This window comes from Topomyia yanbarensis, chromosome 3 (assembly GCF_030247195.1).
Source record: "Topomyia yanbarensis strain Yona2022 chromosome 3, ASM3024719v1, whole genome shotgun sequence".
Classification (NCBI taxonomy): Eukaryota; Metazoa; Arthropoda; class Insecta; order Diptera; family Culicidae; genus Topomyia; species Topomyia yanbarensis.
Genome location: NC_080672.1, coordinates 161,640,185 through 161,655,541, shown reverse-complemented (window position 1 = coordinate 161,655,541; position 15,357 = coordinate 161,640,185). Strand labels below are relative to the sequence as shown.

Sequence of the window (15,357 nt, the reverse complement as noted above, 5' to 3'; positions counted from 1 at the left end):
TTATTTTTTGTCATGTTACTTATACTGCAACAGTGTATACCAATAAAGATTGCGCAAATCACATGATGGATGAACTGTATCCAAAGTACCGTTCTGTTTCTCATTATTTTGGTCCACATTAGCTGGAACAGAACCCAAAATTGCACGAATCCAGAGACGGCATGCGGGCTATGGAAGAACCGGGTAATTTGTTTCATTTTCTGCACCAACGTTGACACCCTTGGTCGCTGCTGCTCTAAAATCATCGATGTGACTGTAGGTTTTATCACGAAATCGCTTACGGGTTCTAACGAATTAGGCTCCTCATCCACAATCAAGGCAGAACTACCTGCTGGTGCTCCAAACTGTGACTTAACGCAAATTGATTTACCATTCTGCATTGCTTCGCAAAGAGCTGGAAGTACTTCTGCGGACTCACTATCGCATATCTCAATGACTGAAAAGAAAACAGTTTCAATGTTGTGCTTTTTCCGAAAACCATTACAATAACTACTGAAATCAGCTGGGTTGTAGTGCCGGGGGCATTCAATTCGCATGTGGGATAGAAACGGCACAACTGCTTTCGGACTGCCCTGGAAAACACATAGTCCCCGTGCAACAACGTAGATGTGATCAAACAAAGCAAATATACTAGCCGAGGGCTGATGGATTGTACAGACTACCGTACGACCCTGTTTGGCAAGATCTCGAAATAATCGAACGCACGTGGCAGCAGTAACCTCGTCCAGACCGCTAGTAGGTTCGTCCAGAAAAAAGATCGACGGATTGGCCACCATCTCTAGTGCTATAGAGAGGCGCTTTCTCTCGCCTCCACTCAGTCTATCTGCGGTTACATTTCTGCGATGATTCAGATTCAGATCAGACAATACGTTTGTTATTGTTTCGGCAAAATCAGCTTTTCCTTTGATTTTCAGTTGGCAAGCAATGTACATTAGCTCCTCAATTGTCAATAGCTGCTGGTGGTGATCTTCTTGCGTGATATAACATGATGCTTTTCTGTTGAGGTGAATAGTGCCTTCAACACCAGATTTCCTAAAAAAAACAAGCAAAACAAAACAAAATGTGTCTATTAATTAATTAGATTACAGATAAATATAGTAATTAAAAACAGAATGTGGGTTATTTGTGGAAGAAACCTTCTGTAATTAAAAATTTGCGATTCATTCGGTTAATTGCTGTGCAAACAAAGGCGACACTGTTTTCCTTTAGCGAGAAGTTTGTGAGGTTGGATCAAGCACACGCAGAGCATGTAGAGGGGAACCCAGAAACGGCACCCTTGAGCTGTGCCGTACGCGATGCACATGAATACACTACTGGGGAAACTACTTCGTAGACTGGTTTCCTCTTGAGTCACGCATTGATTTAATAATTGCTGCTTGTTCTTAGTTGACGAGCCCCACCGGTACTAACTTGCATTATTGATGGTGGGCGATGACGTCATCGTTAACCGACGGGAAAATTAACGGTATTGATGATTGTAAATTTAAACGGAGACGTAAACGCCGTAAGCGTGATTCTGCTGTTTCATATGCAGCAGCACATACCAGTCAACCAACGGCTAGACAGTCACATGAGAGTTCAACGGCTTACTTCCATATACTATTGCAAATAATAACAGTTAGTGCTACCACGGGGATAAATTTAAAAATTGTTTTTGGTTTACAGTACATAGACACCATTTAATGTAACCGTAATGTAACGAACATAACTGAATGGTCAATTATGAGGTTATTATTCCTCATTTATGTTGCAGTCGAACTTCCCTCAATCACAAAAGAAACAGAAAACACCCCGCGTTATCACCTTTAGCACGCTTCGGTTCTTCACGTGAATCAATTGCAGTAAAAATATCCATGGAAGCAACATGCTTGATTGCTGAGCTTTTTAACAGTTTTTAGGTTGCATAAAATAAATCTCACACCTAATCTGTGGGTAAATTATTGTGGCCAAATGATCGAATTTGCGCTGTACTATATCAGTTCGATGAATACCTTTGAGGTATTGAGGATTTCATACTAACACTCAGAAAAAAGTAAACGTTATGCCTATTGATTTTACACATAGATTTTTGCAATTAACGGAGGCATATAGACACTATTTGCTGGCACATAAACCTAATGTGTGTATTTACAAGAAATATTAATCTTACATTCACATTCCATAACTATTAGGCACATAAAACCCCATTCTATAACAATATGCACATATAACTTATGTGTGTGCATACATAGTTTATACAGTTGACACATAGAAGGTATGTGTGCGCGTGATAACAATAGCATTTCTTCTTCATATGAATTTTAAGCGGTTTGAAGCAAATAGAATTAACGTTTGGATTTTTTTCAGTGAAGGAGTAATAGTCGGGTGTTGCAAACAAATGAGCAATAACTTTAGATACTACAGGTAGTAAATATCCGTGTCCGTGCTATTCTCATTATGAATCCCAAGCAAGACGCTTCAGCGACAATTCTGCTTAAAAATCAGTTGTTTAACGAGATATATCTTTGACACATGTCACTCTCTCGATCACGCTTCTTTGAAAGGAAATCAAATCGAATTGGCATTTTTTGTCGCGTGAACATGTGTGTAGTAGGGTGGGACAAAAAATAGATTCCTGCTCCGAGCAACTTTTTAGGTTCCATTTAGGTCCTAGAACAACTGTGTAAATTCTTAGCTCGATCAGTGAAACTATATTTTTGCGCCCACCGTTCAAAGTTTATATGGGATTTTATATGGGAAAATTAACTTTCACAAAATAATTCCTCCAGGAGTCTCCCATTGCTTCCTAAAAATAAACCGTTATGTGCTTTTTATGGGAAATTTAACAGAGAAACAAAGTCTCGAAGACCACAAAACGATCTGACGCTTGAGAAAAAAGTTATTAAGTAGAAACTGATTGATGTTCTGACGATTGATAAAATATTCTTTTTTTCTAGCACCACTGCTATTGGTTGTCCAATTATATGCAATTTCGTTTTGATCTTCTCTTAATGTGTCTAAAATAATTATCTGTACTGTTTGGCCACTTCACAAAATTTTTAAAGGATAAATTGAAGCTTTTTTTGTACATAAAAAAATAAAGTTAAAAAATTTGTATATAATTTGACCGCCAGCAGCAGTGATGCTATGAAAAGTGAAAGTTTCATCAATCTTCAGGGCTTCAATCGGTTTTTGCTTAATAACTTTTTCCACGAGCATCAGATCGTTTCGCAGTCTTCTAGACTTTGTTTCCTTGATAAATTTCCTATAAAAATCAGCCATCTGTATATTTTTAGGAGGTAACGGGCGACTCTTGGAAGAATTATTTTGCTAAAGATGATTTCCCCATACGAAATCCCATGTAATCTTTAAACAGCGGGCGCAAAAATATAGTTTCACCGATCGAGCTTAAAATTTGCAGAGTTCCTCTGGGAGCTAAATGCGACACAAAAAGTTACTCGGAGCAAAATTTTATTTTTTTCATATAACCGTGTCCCACTCTAGTGTGTAGGTAATGGTCGAGCATTTATTAGACAATCGGTTGACTATACACAACTCTGCACTTAGGGGAACTGGGAGTAAGACAAATTAAGCAAATACTGAAATAAAACATAGTAAGAGCATGGTTTTGTCTACATGTAATACTCTATGTTGTAGCTCCATATGTTACACGGAAAACCGATTCATCACAATTTCAACTAAAAAATTAGTTGAGTTTTTGGTTTCGTCTAGTTAATATTTGGGCGAACTAAATTTTTGTTGAAAACAATAATCCAACGTTGTTGGTTTGAAGCTGTCAGTTTCAGTCTGGACATGAACGTTTCAGCCTAGCACAAAACTTAAAAAGCCTACCTGAGCTAAAGCTTGAAAAGCTTGTCTCAGCTTGTAACGCTTGTTTTAGTTCAAATACAATTTCATATGCCGTTACACTACCTTTTCAGCCAAGACACAAACGATTGGAATTCAACTAATCTCATTGTTGAATTAAACTGCTTCATCGTAAAATACAACATACGATATTTCAAACGTTTTGTTTCACCGACCGACGGATGAAGGTATGGAATCAAATTGTTGAAATACTCCGTATGCCAGTAATCCACACGTAAATATAATATAGAGTTATGTTTCTCATAATGTTATCTTTTTATAAACTGCACTCTTAAATGCGACGAAATAACCAAAGCTATTTAAGATTATTGTTGGTAATTGATTGATGATTTCAATTTTAGATGAAAGGAACAATTTTTATTTCTTTTCTTTTTAGTCAGCCAGCACTACAAAAAAACTTCATACTTATTCCAGATTTAGTTTGGAATCTCAAAAGATGAAAAATAATTATCGTATTGCATATTACATATTACATTTGTTAATAATTGAAATTTTACTATATAATCGACTAAATCCGAAATAGAATGATTTTGACAATCTTCGACAATACTTTCAATTTTCAGTATACTTGTATTGAAAAAAATGTCAATCAAAATCATTTCTGTATTGAAATATTTTTAAAGAAAAACTAGGCAAAACCAAAATGAGGTCAGTTGAATTTCTGATTTTTGTGTACTGGTTCAGGTAGTTGCGTCCGGGCTAAAACAAGCTTTCCAAGCTGAGACAAGTACCTACCTGCATAACCGTTATGCCCAGCGTGTATGAATATACTGTCGCTACCTTGATGTATTCCAGTAAGGTGTGCATCTTGGCTACTTTGCTGTCATTTCGTATGATGTGCATCTTGAATCAAAATCAATAATAATTTTCAATAACTATTATTTGAGAATCTCACAAAATTAAGAGAAAATTTAGTTACGTTTTTCATTTTTCTGTTAAAATCAACTAATTAGGAAAACAAGAATTTGTTTTGTTATTTTCTTCATCGAATGGTTTTCAGTGCGTGGAAATCAATTAAAACTGCAAAAAATACACTTAATTACAAAGAAAAGCGGCAAAGAAGTATGATAGACTTGTTTTATCGTGTTTTGGAATAACGACAGCAAAGCAGGGAACGCAAGAAGGATTCCGTGATAAACTCATTCACTCATTCTCCGGCTGTTTTATTTATCCGGAGAAATAACACGTTGTATTTATCCGGAGAAGTTGTGTGAGTGCCAATAACTTTTCGTGTGAAAATGTGAGTTTTTATTGTCGCAGTAGCAAACTATCCGGGCGTATTTACTCATATGAGCGATAAATGCAATGCCTGAAAAATATTGATTTCACTCTCTACTTCTGTCATTATACATCATAAAGAACTCGCCACCATTAGTGAACCCGTTCAGCATACAAAAGTATAACAGTTAAGGCATAAATCGTTCTGTGAGAGCTCTCACTCAGAAATTGTATTGAATCTCCCAGATTCGAATGTTTTGAGAACTATTTGCTAGATACAAATAAAATATCAGCTGATCGAAAGAACGGTTCATGTGATCTAGTTCTTTTTACAGAAATGATCGATCAGGAATGGTTCTTCGAAGTGAACTGTTTTGCCCATCTCTAATCCAAAACTTTCTGTAACAAAAATACTCCAATTTCATCCTTTAGTCCGCATGTACAAGGTCCGGCACTTGAAGTGTCACCAACTTCAGGCCGTTCGTGAAGCTGTTGCATATAGAGCACTCTAGTTAGAGTGTGGCCATGAGTATGAAGAAGATACATGACGTATCCAAACGAGCATGAAATTTGACGTATTTCTATTGTTAAGATGTCGAATTTCATGCTCATTTAGATACGTCATGTGTCTTCTTCTTCCTCATCGCCACAATCTAACTAGAGTGCTCTCGTTGCGCTGGCATCAGCTGTCTATAACTTAGCTGAATGGCAGTTTGGAGTTTTGGTTACAAGCGTACAAAAGCATTTTACCAAAAGTGAACGCAAGAAAAGTGATGTGTGATGGAAGTCACAAAAATAGTGTGATTTATATGTGTTTTGCTTGAAAATCACAACCAGCGCACAGTGTGAAAAAAATTGACCCAAAACGCGATTTTTTCTTAAAAGGCTGGATGCCGTTTACCACGAAAGGTGCTTTTTATGTAAAATGGTCTGAAAAAATGATTGCTAGTATTTAGAATGATCACACGGTACGCTAGCATACCCGTTTTGACCCAATTCCCGTTTTCGTTTGAGCTTATGTTCTAGATTGTAAATACCTATACATAGGTATAGGTATACCTCGATTTAACATACCCTCGATTTAACGTACTTCGATTTAACATTAGTTTTACCTCGATTTAACATACAAGTTAATTTTTTTCAATTTTTTTTATTATCCATGTTACTAAAGCGAAATGGTAAGAATCAATACTAATTTAATTTTATGATCCGCTTCAGTGAGGGAATATGTGCATCGTTTCTAATGCTTCAATCAACATACTTTATCTTCTTTTTTAAGCTAGATTATGTTCAAGACCCAAAAACTTTCTTGTGTTGATTTTGGTACGCACAACAAGGTGAATAAACGAAAAATCTTCGTGGTACAAGGTTATTTCTGATAAAATTTTTATAAGTTTTTACGTATAAGCTAAAAATAGATAACTGGAAAGATACGACTAATCGAAGAAATAGGGCAGTGACTAGACATTGACGCTCGATGAGTCCCACTAATAGGTATTGAGACCATAGTGGTGATTACGAAACTATTGGGAATTTGTAATACGATCGTGACAGTTTCTCGATGATGGAGTGGTGAACGCAACCAACTCGAGCTATGAAGAAAAGAAACTTCGTTGTGGATCGACACCTCCTGGAATTGCATAGAAAATCAATAGACGATAACGATGAAAGACACAAGTCATCCTTTAATGTACGACTCCTGGTAAGTTCACGGTGTTTATTTATAAGTATTGTTAAACAAACATTACGAGCTTACCAGGAGCCGGTCATGACTTAATGTAGATAGAGGAAGGACACAGAAGCGATGTTAGTCCGACACAAGTTGTGATTTGATTCAGTATATATTACTGCGTACTCAACTAATGGAGAAGATACAGCGGTTCAAAAAAATTGTACTGGCATTTGCGTACGATTCAAGATGTTTAAAAACACTGGGTACTAGGCCCCAGGAGTTATATTATTCACCATAATAAATCTGCATGTTTAAATAGAAATCCAGATGATTCATCCAAGAAAGGTAAAAAAGACTACCGCTTTTGCCACCGGAGATGTAAGTAGGGGTTTGCCCACTACTCGGGTTCTTGTTTGCCCGGCGTACCCTTCTTTTCAGGGCGGCCTAGGTGCCTCTACAGAATTTCGGATTTTCGTCACAACAAAAAAAAGGTAAACAAAACAAATAAATTTAATTTTACCGTGTTTATTTCCTCCAACTCTCTCCACTGCTGCTGCTGCTAATCTGCTACTGCTGGGCGGAAAGGCGGGTGGTCTCGTCCGACCGGCCGGGACAGCAACGGCCGAGTTCTCCCGATTTGAGTTGACTGCTCCGGCAGCGGTCCTTGACAATTAGCTAGGGAGGTGAGCTTAGCTCCTTTGTTGGAACCTCCCTAGCGACGATGGCGAATTATCGCCGGATCTACTCGCTCCCCGCGAGAGATCCCAGAAGTCACCGCAGTGTACTTCCCAGGGAGCACCTTTGGCCACCCTGCTTCGCTCTCCTTGACGTTTAGCTGTGAAGGAGAGCTAGGCTCGTTCGGCTGATCCTTCACAGCGAGAGCGGAAAGGCGTCTTCTGGGTCCTTTATGGTTAGCCGGGGAAGCGAGTGGCTCCTTAACGCTTAGCTTCCCTAATCGGCGACCCGACACCAGACCAGAGTTCTCGAACCACGAGCCGGTACTTTTGCGGGAATTTACTTCCGCACACACGCGTTATTTGGCGGGTTGGACTTTCCAAAACAAACCGGTCACTACCGAAAACAAACCGAACTGCAACGTGGTCCGAAACTAACTAACCTTTTTTCACGATGGCCGCCTTTTCCACTCACCCAAAACAAACACCAAAACCAGCACCAAAAAAAAAGTACCGCCGCATAGCTGTCATCGCTATGTGCAGCATATCCAGCACACTTATTGCAGCAAGAGGAGAGCGGTGGTCTAGCTAAACCCTATGCTACTAATTCACGAACATAAAACAAAATTTTCTACACCTATCTGATTACACAAAACCGTTCACAAACGCGAAACTATATAAAAATTTACAAACTAAATGTGAACGGTATCGAACAGCGGTGAGCATAACTTTAACGTAAACAATACACTCTACGGAGTGTATACGCAAAAAAAGGGTATATTTCCACCCAGTGCTAAATTGTTACCCTGACGGGTTACAATCTCGCCCACACCGGGTGGAAAAAAATTGGCAACAATTTTTTTTTCTAACCTAACACCTAACACCGATACAATAATAATGAACGAAATGAATAAATAAATAAATAAACAAAGAAAAACTAACTACACCTAATCATTTCCTCCGCAATTTATCAATAATTCATGTCAAAAAAACTAATCGACCGGCGGTCCTCATTGGTGAAAAGTTTGCCTGTGTTTGGTCTGATAATACTGACAGCATACGCGAAGCGAGAGGCTATCAGCCATCGCCATTACTCGGCTATGGGTTGAACCCTAAATCCAATCCGAAAACAAGATCGGTAACAACTCGATATTCCTAAAATTCTGCAAGTGGCATTGACAATTTTCAATGTTTCAACTTGCAGGGGAACGGTTGTCGGCATTATATTGTTCTTTTTCATCGACTGTCCAAAAATGTCTTTCGTGTCCTAACGGTACCAGTACTACAACCTTGTGCTGGGGTTTCTATCCAAATACATTCATACATTATCCCATTCATTCATCCTCAATCACTGGCCTACTCGATCATTCACATTCCGATAAGCACTTCGAATTAACCCCAAAACAATTTTATCTTATCATTCACACATGTATTCATTCACTCTGTTCGATTCCACACTCGTACATTCACTCATACAATACCGCTTAACACGTCATCATTTCTCCCACTCACAGACATTCCGGACAAAAGTTTGTATATTCGTCCCTTTTCGCCTCAAAACGCTTCGTACTTGGCAAAAGAAACGTTTGAGAGGGACCAAAGAATGTCTTTCGCATAATTTAAAAATATCAAAATGATTCCCGCTGGAATCAAACGAACCATCCCAGGTTTAACCACAAACCCAAAATTATGCGAAATAAAATTTTATTATTTGATTCGAAATCGAAGACGCGGTATCGTTTTACCCCATTCGCTCTTCCACTCACACTACTCTGATCCAAATCGGGCTACACCTGCATGATGCAGAGCATTGATGCGAACATCGGGGAAACTGTCAAAATTGATGATGATATTTTCATCCATCTGAATGGATGAATGAATCATCCTCAAAATATAAATAAAAACAAAACAGTTCGCGAAATCGGTTCGCAAACTGTTTTTATTATTCCGTTTACGGTCGGTCCCGGAGTAGTGGAACCACTCACGCGAACGAAGTGTCCCCGGCGAAGAGGGGAAAGGTGGTTTTTTTTATATATAGTGACCCAAATAAGGAGAAATTTTATATAATTTAGTGCACCCGTAGGTGCGAGTGTTCCCCACAGAAAGGGGTTTTTGAAAAATTTTATGTTGCCGAACACGGCAGAAGAATGATGTGTATGCATCCGGCGGTGAAAAGACGGTACGATAGGTTCGTTTTGTTTCTTCCAAACACTGGTACTGGTTTGGTAAGAAAGTTTTGTTTACTGTAACCGTCTCGACCGCCGGAGCAAAGCAAATTAGTGGATCATTTGGTTACCTCACTGCGCGAGTGGGGCGCAAAAGAATTTTTTTTGTATTTGTTTGCCGAACACGGCAGGTAGTGTATTTAGATGCGTCCGGTGCCCGGGAGAACGGCACGGTATAAGATTAGTGTTTTTTAATAGAGTATTCCACCCTACCGTAGTCGTCATCGGGGCCGGAGCATATATTTCGTGCGAGTGTTTGTTTACCACACTGCGAGAGTGTGGCTCTGAAAAATTGCAAGAAGGTGTTGAAGAACCTTCTCGCGGCAGAGTTGGTCTTCCACAATAAAAATAGAGAAGACGGAGAAATGTTTATTGTTTTTTTTTTATTCGGACCAAAGTCCGTGTTGTCGCCGTCGGGAACTGACGGCTGCTTTTGGAAAACTCCCAAGTGAGTAATCCATATAAAAGCATACCGTCAGTCCACAGACGGCACGGAAAAGTTTTTATGCTGGTTTAAGGAGACTTGCTGGCCAAACTCCGAGATTTTTACCTGCTAAATCCTCCAGCTCGTAGGAGGATACACCTTTTTTTGAGACAATTTTTGCCGGTAAGTATTGTGGTCCAAGTTTAGCATTGTAAGACTCGAGTGCATTCGACAACTTCATGTTTCGACGGTATACCATTTGTCCTGTTTCAAAAGGTTTGGAGAACTTTCGATGACGCAAGTTGTACTGATGTCGAATGCCCTCGCTTGCCTTTGCCAAATTTTTGACCACAATCTCCCGGATTTTGTCTATCTGTTGGTGTCTTGTTTCTAGGTCACCCTCACCGGAAATCCTGCTGAAGTCATCGGCAGATGCCATTTCACACCCGTGTATAATGAAATGAGGACTAAATCCAGTGGAGGAATGAACGGTAGTATTTAGGATGCGCTCCACATCACTGATGTGGACATCCCAGTTGCGCTGCTCGGTTCGAGCATATGCCCGGATTGCGGTGTTTATCGAGCGATTTGTTCGCTCCACTGGGTTAGCCTGTGAATGATAGCGGGAATTCAGCCAATGTTTGACGTTGGTTTCTTTTATGAATTGACTGAACTCCTTCGAGGTGAAAGTGGAGGCATTGTCGCTCAGCAGAATTTCCGGGCTACCATGGCGATTGAACCACTGTTCGCGCAGTATCGTACAGAGTGACGTACTAGCAATTTTGCGAACGGGGGTTAACATGACGTACTTGCTGAAGATGTCGAGGACTACAAGCAAGTGTTGATTGCCACGTTTGCTTTTTGGAAGAGGACCGATGAAGTCCACAGAAACCATTCGCCATGGTGCATTAGTCGCACGCGACTGACCCATTTCGGGCTGGACTGGGACGAAAGGAGCTTTGATTTCCTTGCACGTCCCACATTCTCGAATAAACTTTCGTACTTCCGATCCCATTCGAGGCCAGTAATATCGCAACTGCACTTCGTGGATCGTTTTATCGTATCCCACGTGAAGCAAATTTTCGTGGGTACGTTGGATCAAATCTTGACGGAACTCGGGTGCTGGGACGAGTTTCCAACTGAACCGCGAGTCGCACGGAACAACTTTCGAGTTGACATACTTGAAAAGTTGATCATTTTCTACTTTGAAGTCGGCATAGTCGTCAGGATTTTGGATAACTTTTGACTTCATGGAACAGTACCAGTCTGAGGTGGACAAAGCTGAAACGGCTGCTACGGCCCGGGATAACGCATCTGGAACGACATTGTCCTTGCCTTTCCTGTGCTCAATAGACATGTCGTAGAGTTGTAATTCTAAACTCCAACGACTCAAACGTGAACTGGTTTTCCATTTAGTCTTCAGTATCCATGTAATCGCTGACGAATCAGTGACCAGTCGAAAATGATAACCTTCCAAGTAACCTCGAAAGTGTTCAACCGCCATTATCACCGCCAGACCTTCCTTTTCAGTTGCATGATAGTTCCTTTGGGGAGTGGTCAGTTTGTGCGAAAAGTAAGCAACTACTTTCTCACCCTCGGGATACTCCTGCACCAGAACAGCAGCGACTGCTACGTCACTAGCGTCTGTCTGAAGAATGAATTCTTTGGAGAAGTCTGGTGGGACTAAAACTGGAGGAGTGACTAGAAGTTCCTTAATTTTAAGGAACGCGAGTTCTGCCTCGGAGTTCCAAACTAGGCTCTTGGTTTTCGTTTTGAGCAGATCGGTCAAGGGAGCAGTGACCTCACTGAACCGATCAATGAAACGGCGGTAATAACCGCACATCCCGAGAAAACGACGAAGTTTCGTCACGGTAACCGGTCTCTCGTAGTCGAGAATCGGCTGAATTTTGTCAGGATTGACCTTGAGTCCGTCCCGATTCAACAAATAACCAAGAAACTTTAGTTCGGGGACTCCAAAACGGGATTTTTCCAAATTGATGGTTAGATTGGCTCTTGCTAGACAATCGGCCACTGCTTTGAGCAACTGTATGTGATGCTCGAACGTTTCGCTTACCACGATGATGTCATCTAGGTAGACGAAAACGTAAGGTTCCCATTTACCTCGTCCTAGAACCTGGTCCATCAGTCGCGCCAGTGTAGCGGGGCTGTTGACGAGACCAAATGGTAGACGGGTAAATTGGAACATACCCCTGCCGGGAACACTGAAAGCGGTATATTTGCGACTATCCTTAGCCAGGGGTACCTGGAGAAAGGCCTCCTTCAAGTCTATGGTAGACAGGTACTTCGCCTTGGGTAAGCCGCCCAATATTCGCCCAGGGTGGGGCAGAGGGTATGCATCCCGTACAGTACGCTCATTGAGAGGCCTAGCGTCTAGACAAAGGCGGATTGAGTCGTCTGGTTTCGTGACCGCCACAATATTAAGCGACCAATCTGAATCAGACTCCTCGATAATTCCCATAGACCGCCATCGGTCAACCTCTTCCCAGACCTTTGACAGTTTCTTTGGGCTCATGTGATAAGGATATCGGCAAACGGGTGCCGCACCTTGGAATTCATCTTTGATGACAATCCTGTGCTCTGTGAATGAGGTTGGGCTTAGCTTTCCGGGCTCTACTGCCTGGAAACACTTCTTTACTTCTTCTACGCGCGCTAACTGTTCCGAAGTGAGTATCGACTCACGCGGTACTTCATCTTCTTCATCGTCTTCTGATTCCTGACCTGAGTTCAACAGAGCACAGTTTTGTATCTCAGGGGAAATCCCAAAGGCGCGCCAAAAGTCCATACCTAGAATGGAGTTGACGGTCAGATGCTCTACTACAAGAGTGCATAGGACCTTTGTCAAATTTTGAAAAGTATACGGGAGATACGCTTGTCCAATGATTGGTAAGGATTGACCATTTGCAGAACGTAGTTCGAATGGTCGTTCCAACCTTTTCAAGGGACTTTTCGAAAACTTTCGGTATAGCTTTTTAGTTATAATTGTGGCGTTACTACCACTGTCGAGCAAGGCTTTGAAGGATTTGCCGTACACTGCGACAATTGCAAATGGACGGTTATCGAACGGGTCGTCAAGGACGATGGTTTCGACAGACAATGAATTATCATAGTCCTCATCACGAGCCGGTCGAAAACTGCCGTAAATCTGGGGATTAATAATGAGTTGTTCTTTGGAGCGCTGCTTTACTGCCAACTGCGACTTCAGTTGGTTCTGATCCCGTTTTTTAGGCAGTAAGGGCAACGAGAAACATCAAAACCTTTAAACGCACACACGATGCAGAAGACCCGCTTTGGCTTCCGACATTCCTCATGTTCGTGTCCTTTGTCTCCACAATTGTAGCAGACGCCGAGCACGGGAGGACGATGCTTTTCCACCAAATATTCTAGGCACATCATAGGTTTCTGCGGTGGTTCGATCGGTTTTTGATTGCTTCCCTCGAGATTCTTGCCATCCTGATTCCCTTGCTGTTTCTTTTTCTGGTTGTCAGGAGGCTTGTTTGAATCAAGACCTGCCGGTTTGGCATTCTTACTCCAAAACGTTTTGGATTTTGCGTTGCCGTTATTCTGTCCACCTCTCTTTTGGTTTTGATTATTTTGTTTTTGTTTGTTTTGTGGTGGATTATCAGAATAAGCAGCAACTTCCCGAGAAGAACCGAAAACTTTCTGATAAATCGGCGTCTTGGAGGCGTCGATCGATTTACCAAGACTCATCAATTCTGAGAGCGTGTTCACTGGCCTTAGAATCAGCATTTGTTTATAATCGGCTTTCAGGTTCCGCTTGAGCACGTCGAGTTTTTCGCTCGGTGCCATTGGAACCGTCATAGCACGAAATATTTTTTCCATTTCCAGGAAGTATTCCTGGAAAGATTCGTTACGCATCTGCCGACGCTGGAGAGCCTTCATTTTGAGCGTAGCATCAAGTTCAGGATGAACAAAATTTACCTTGAGCTCGCAAACAAGATGGTTCCAGTTAAACAACCGGTTTTGCGCACGCATAGCCTGATACCAGGTCAAAGCCTTGCCAGTGAACAAATGCATCGCAGAATTGAAAAGTTCTTCTTCGCACATTTGTTCACACGCAGCGTAATTTGCTACGGTGTCCAAAAACTCATTAAGTCCAGTTCCTTCATCAGTTCCAGCATACTTCCGAATCTTCCAATCAGCGACGCGTTGCGGGTTTCGCGAGTAATTCCTGGGGGCCACCATCGATCCGTTTCCCGCATTGGTGGATATCGAAAAGTTCGGATATGATGGTCCCGCCAGCTGTTCGGTCAATTCAGGAACGTAAGGCTGGTTCTGAGTTTGGTACGGGGCTGTGAATCCAGTATTCTGTTTCGGTTTCTCGATAGGAAGTGATGGACATAGATTTTGTTGACCCGAGAATCCTCCCTTCAACACAAATTGATCGGGACTGGGCGCCAGTGTTGGGCGAGGAATCTCTGGTGCATCAAATGAATCGGGTACGTCCATCAAACGCAAATCTTCCAGATCGGTCTGCAGATCCATCTCGGGAGCACTTTCCTTTTGATGTACTAGTGCCCGAAGTTCACTGACGGATTCACGAAGTGAGACAACTTCTTGAACCGTCTTTCTCAAAACTGACGAAATTGTTGTCAGTGAAGCAATCCCACCCATTAGCGTTTCAGTAGCTTTTGAAAAAGCATCAGACCCCTGAGACGCTAGGGCTCTATTATCGTCGGATTGCTGTCGCAATTGTCGAATCTCGTCCCTCATCTCGCACAAGACACGCAACAGGTCGTCCCCTACGAGCTGTTTAGAAAGAGATCCTTGGTTATCGGAAGGATTGGATCCCTGTGGAATTGCAGGTACGTCTGTACTCAGCAAATCTCCCAAAATCTCTCCATCCTTCCCTTCTTGGTTGTCGGGAGGAAGTGCTGCCTGTTCGTCACTGAAGTGACTGGAATAAACTGCTAGAACTTCCTCCAGCAACCCTGAAATTTCCTGATTGACCTCCCCTGCCGCATAATTTCGGATAACCTGGAGCCTAGACCCCAAATGAAGCAACCGTGTTCGGTAAATCTCCTTGTTTGGGCACCGGTACTGGAGATCTTCCTTGATTGTTAGTAATTTACCAAGGCAGATCTCCTTTTCTTCACCCACGTCACCCCGGAAATTGCGAACTAATTCCCTCCGAGACGACCGCTCATGCGACAAAATTCCCCGAAGACGCCGCTGCCGCTGGACACCCGAAAGATCCGAATCAGGAGAGATAAAAATGCTTCGAGATAGCAACTCAAA

At 41.6% G+C, this 15,357-nt stretch overlaps 1 protein-coding gene across 8 annotated transcripts in view; it reads right to left on the bottom strand.

Annotated features, from left to right (window-relative positions):
- Positions 1–15,357, bottom strand: part of LOC131689623 (ATP-binding cassette subfamily G member 4) — a 142,086-nt gene that overhangs the window by 4,846 nt on the left and 121,883 nt on the right. For 5 of the 8 annotated variants that reach the window (XM_058974846.1, XM_058974845.1, XM_058974849.1 and 2 more), the window contains 2 exons: positions 494–1,032; positions 41–436 (listed from right to left, as the gene is read on the bottom strand). In XM_058974846.1, coding sequence (XP_058830829.1) covers positions 41–436; positions 494–1,032 — 935 coding nt within the window. Of the gene's footprint in view, positions 1–40; positions 437–493; positions 1,067–1,136; positions 1,516–7,277; positions 7,889–15,357 lie in introns of those variants that run through there. The other 3 variants (XM_058974852.1, XM_058974850.1, XM_058974851.1) reach the window with 3 other exon arrangements.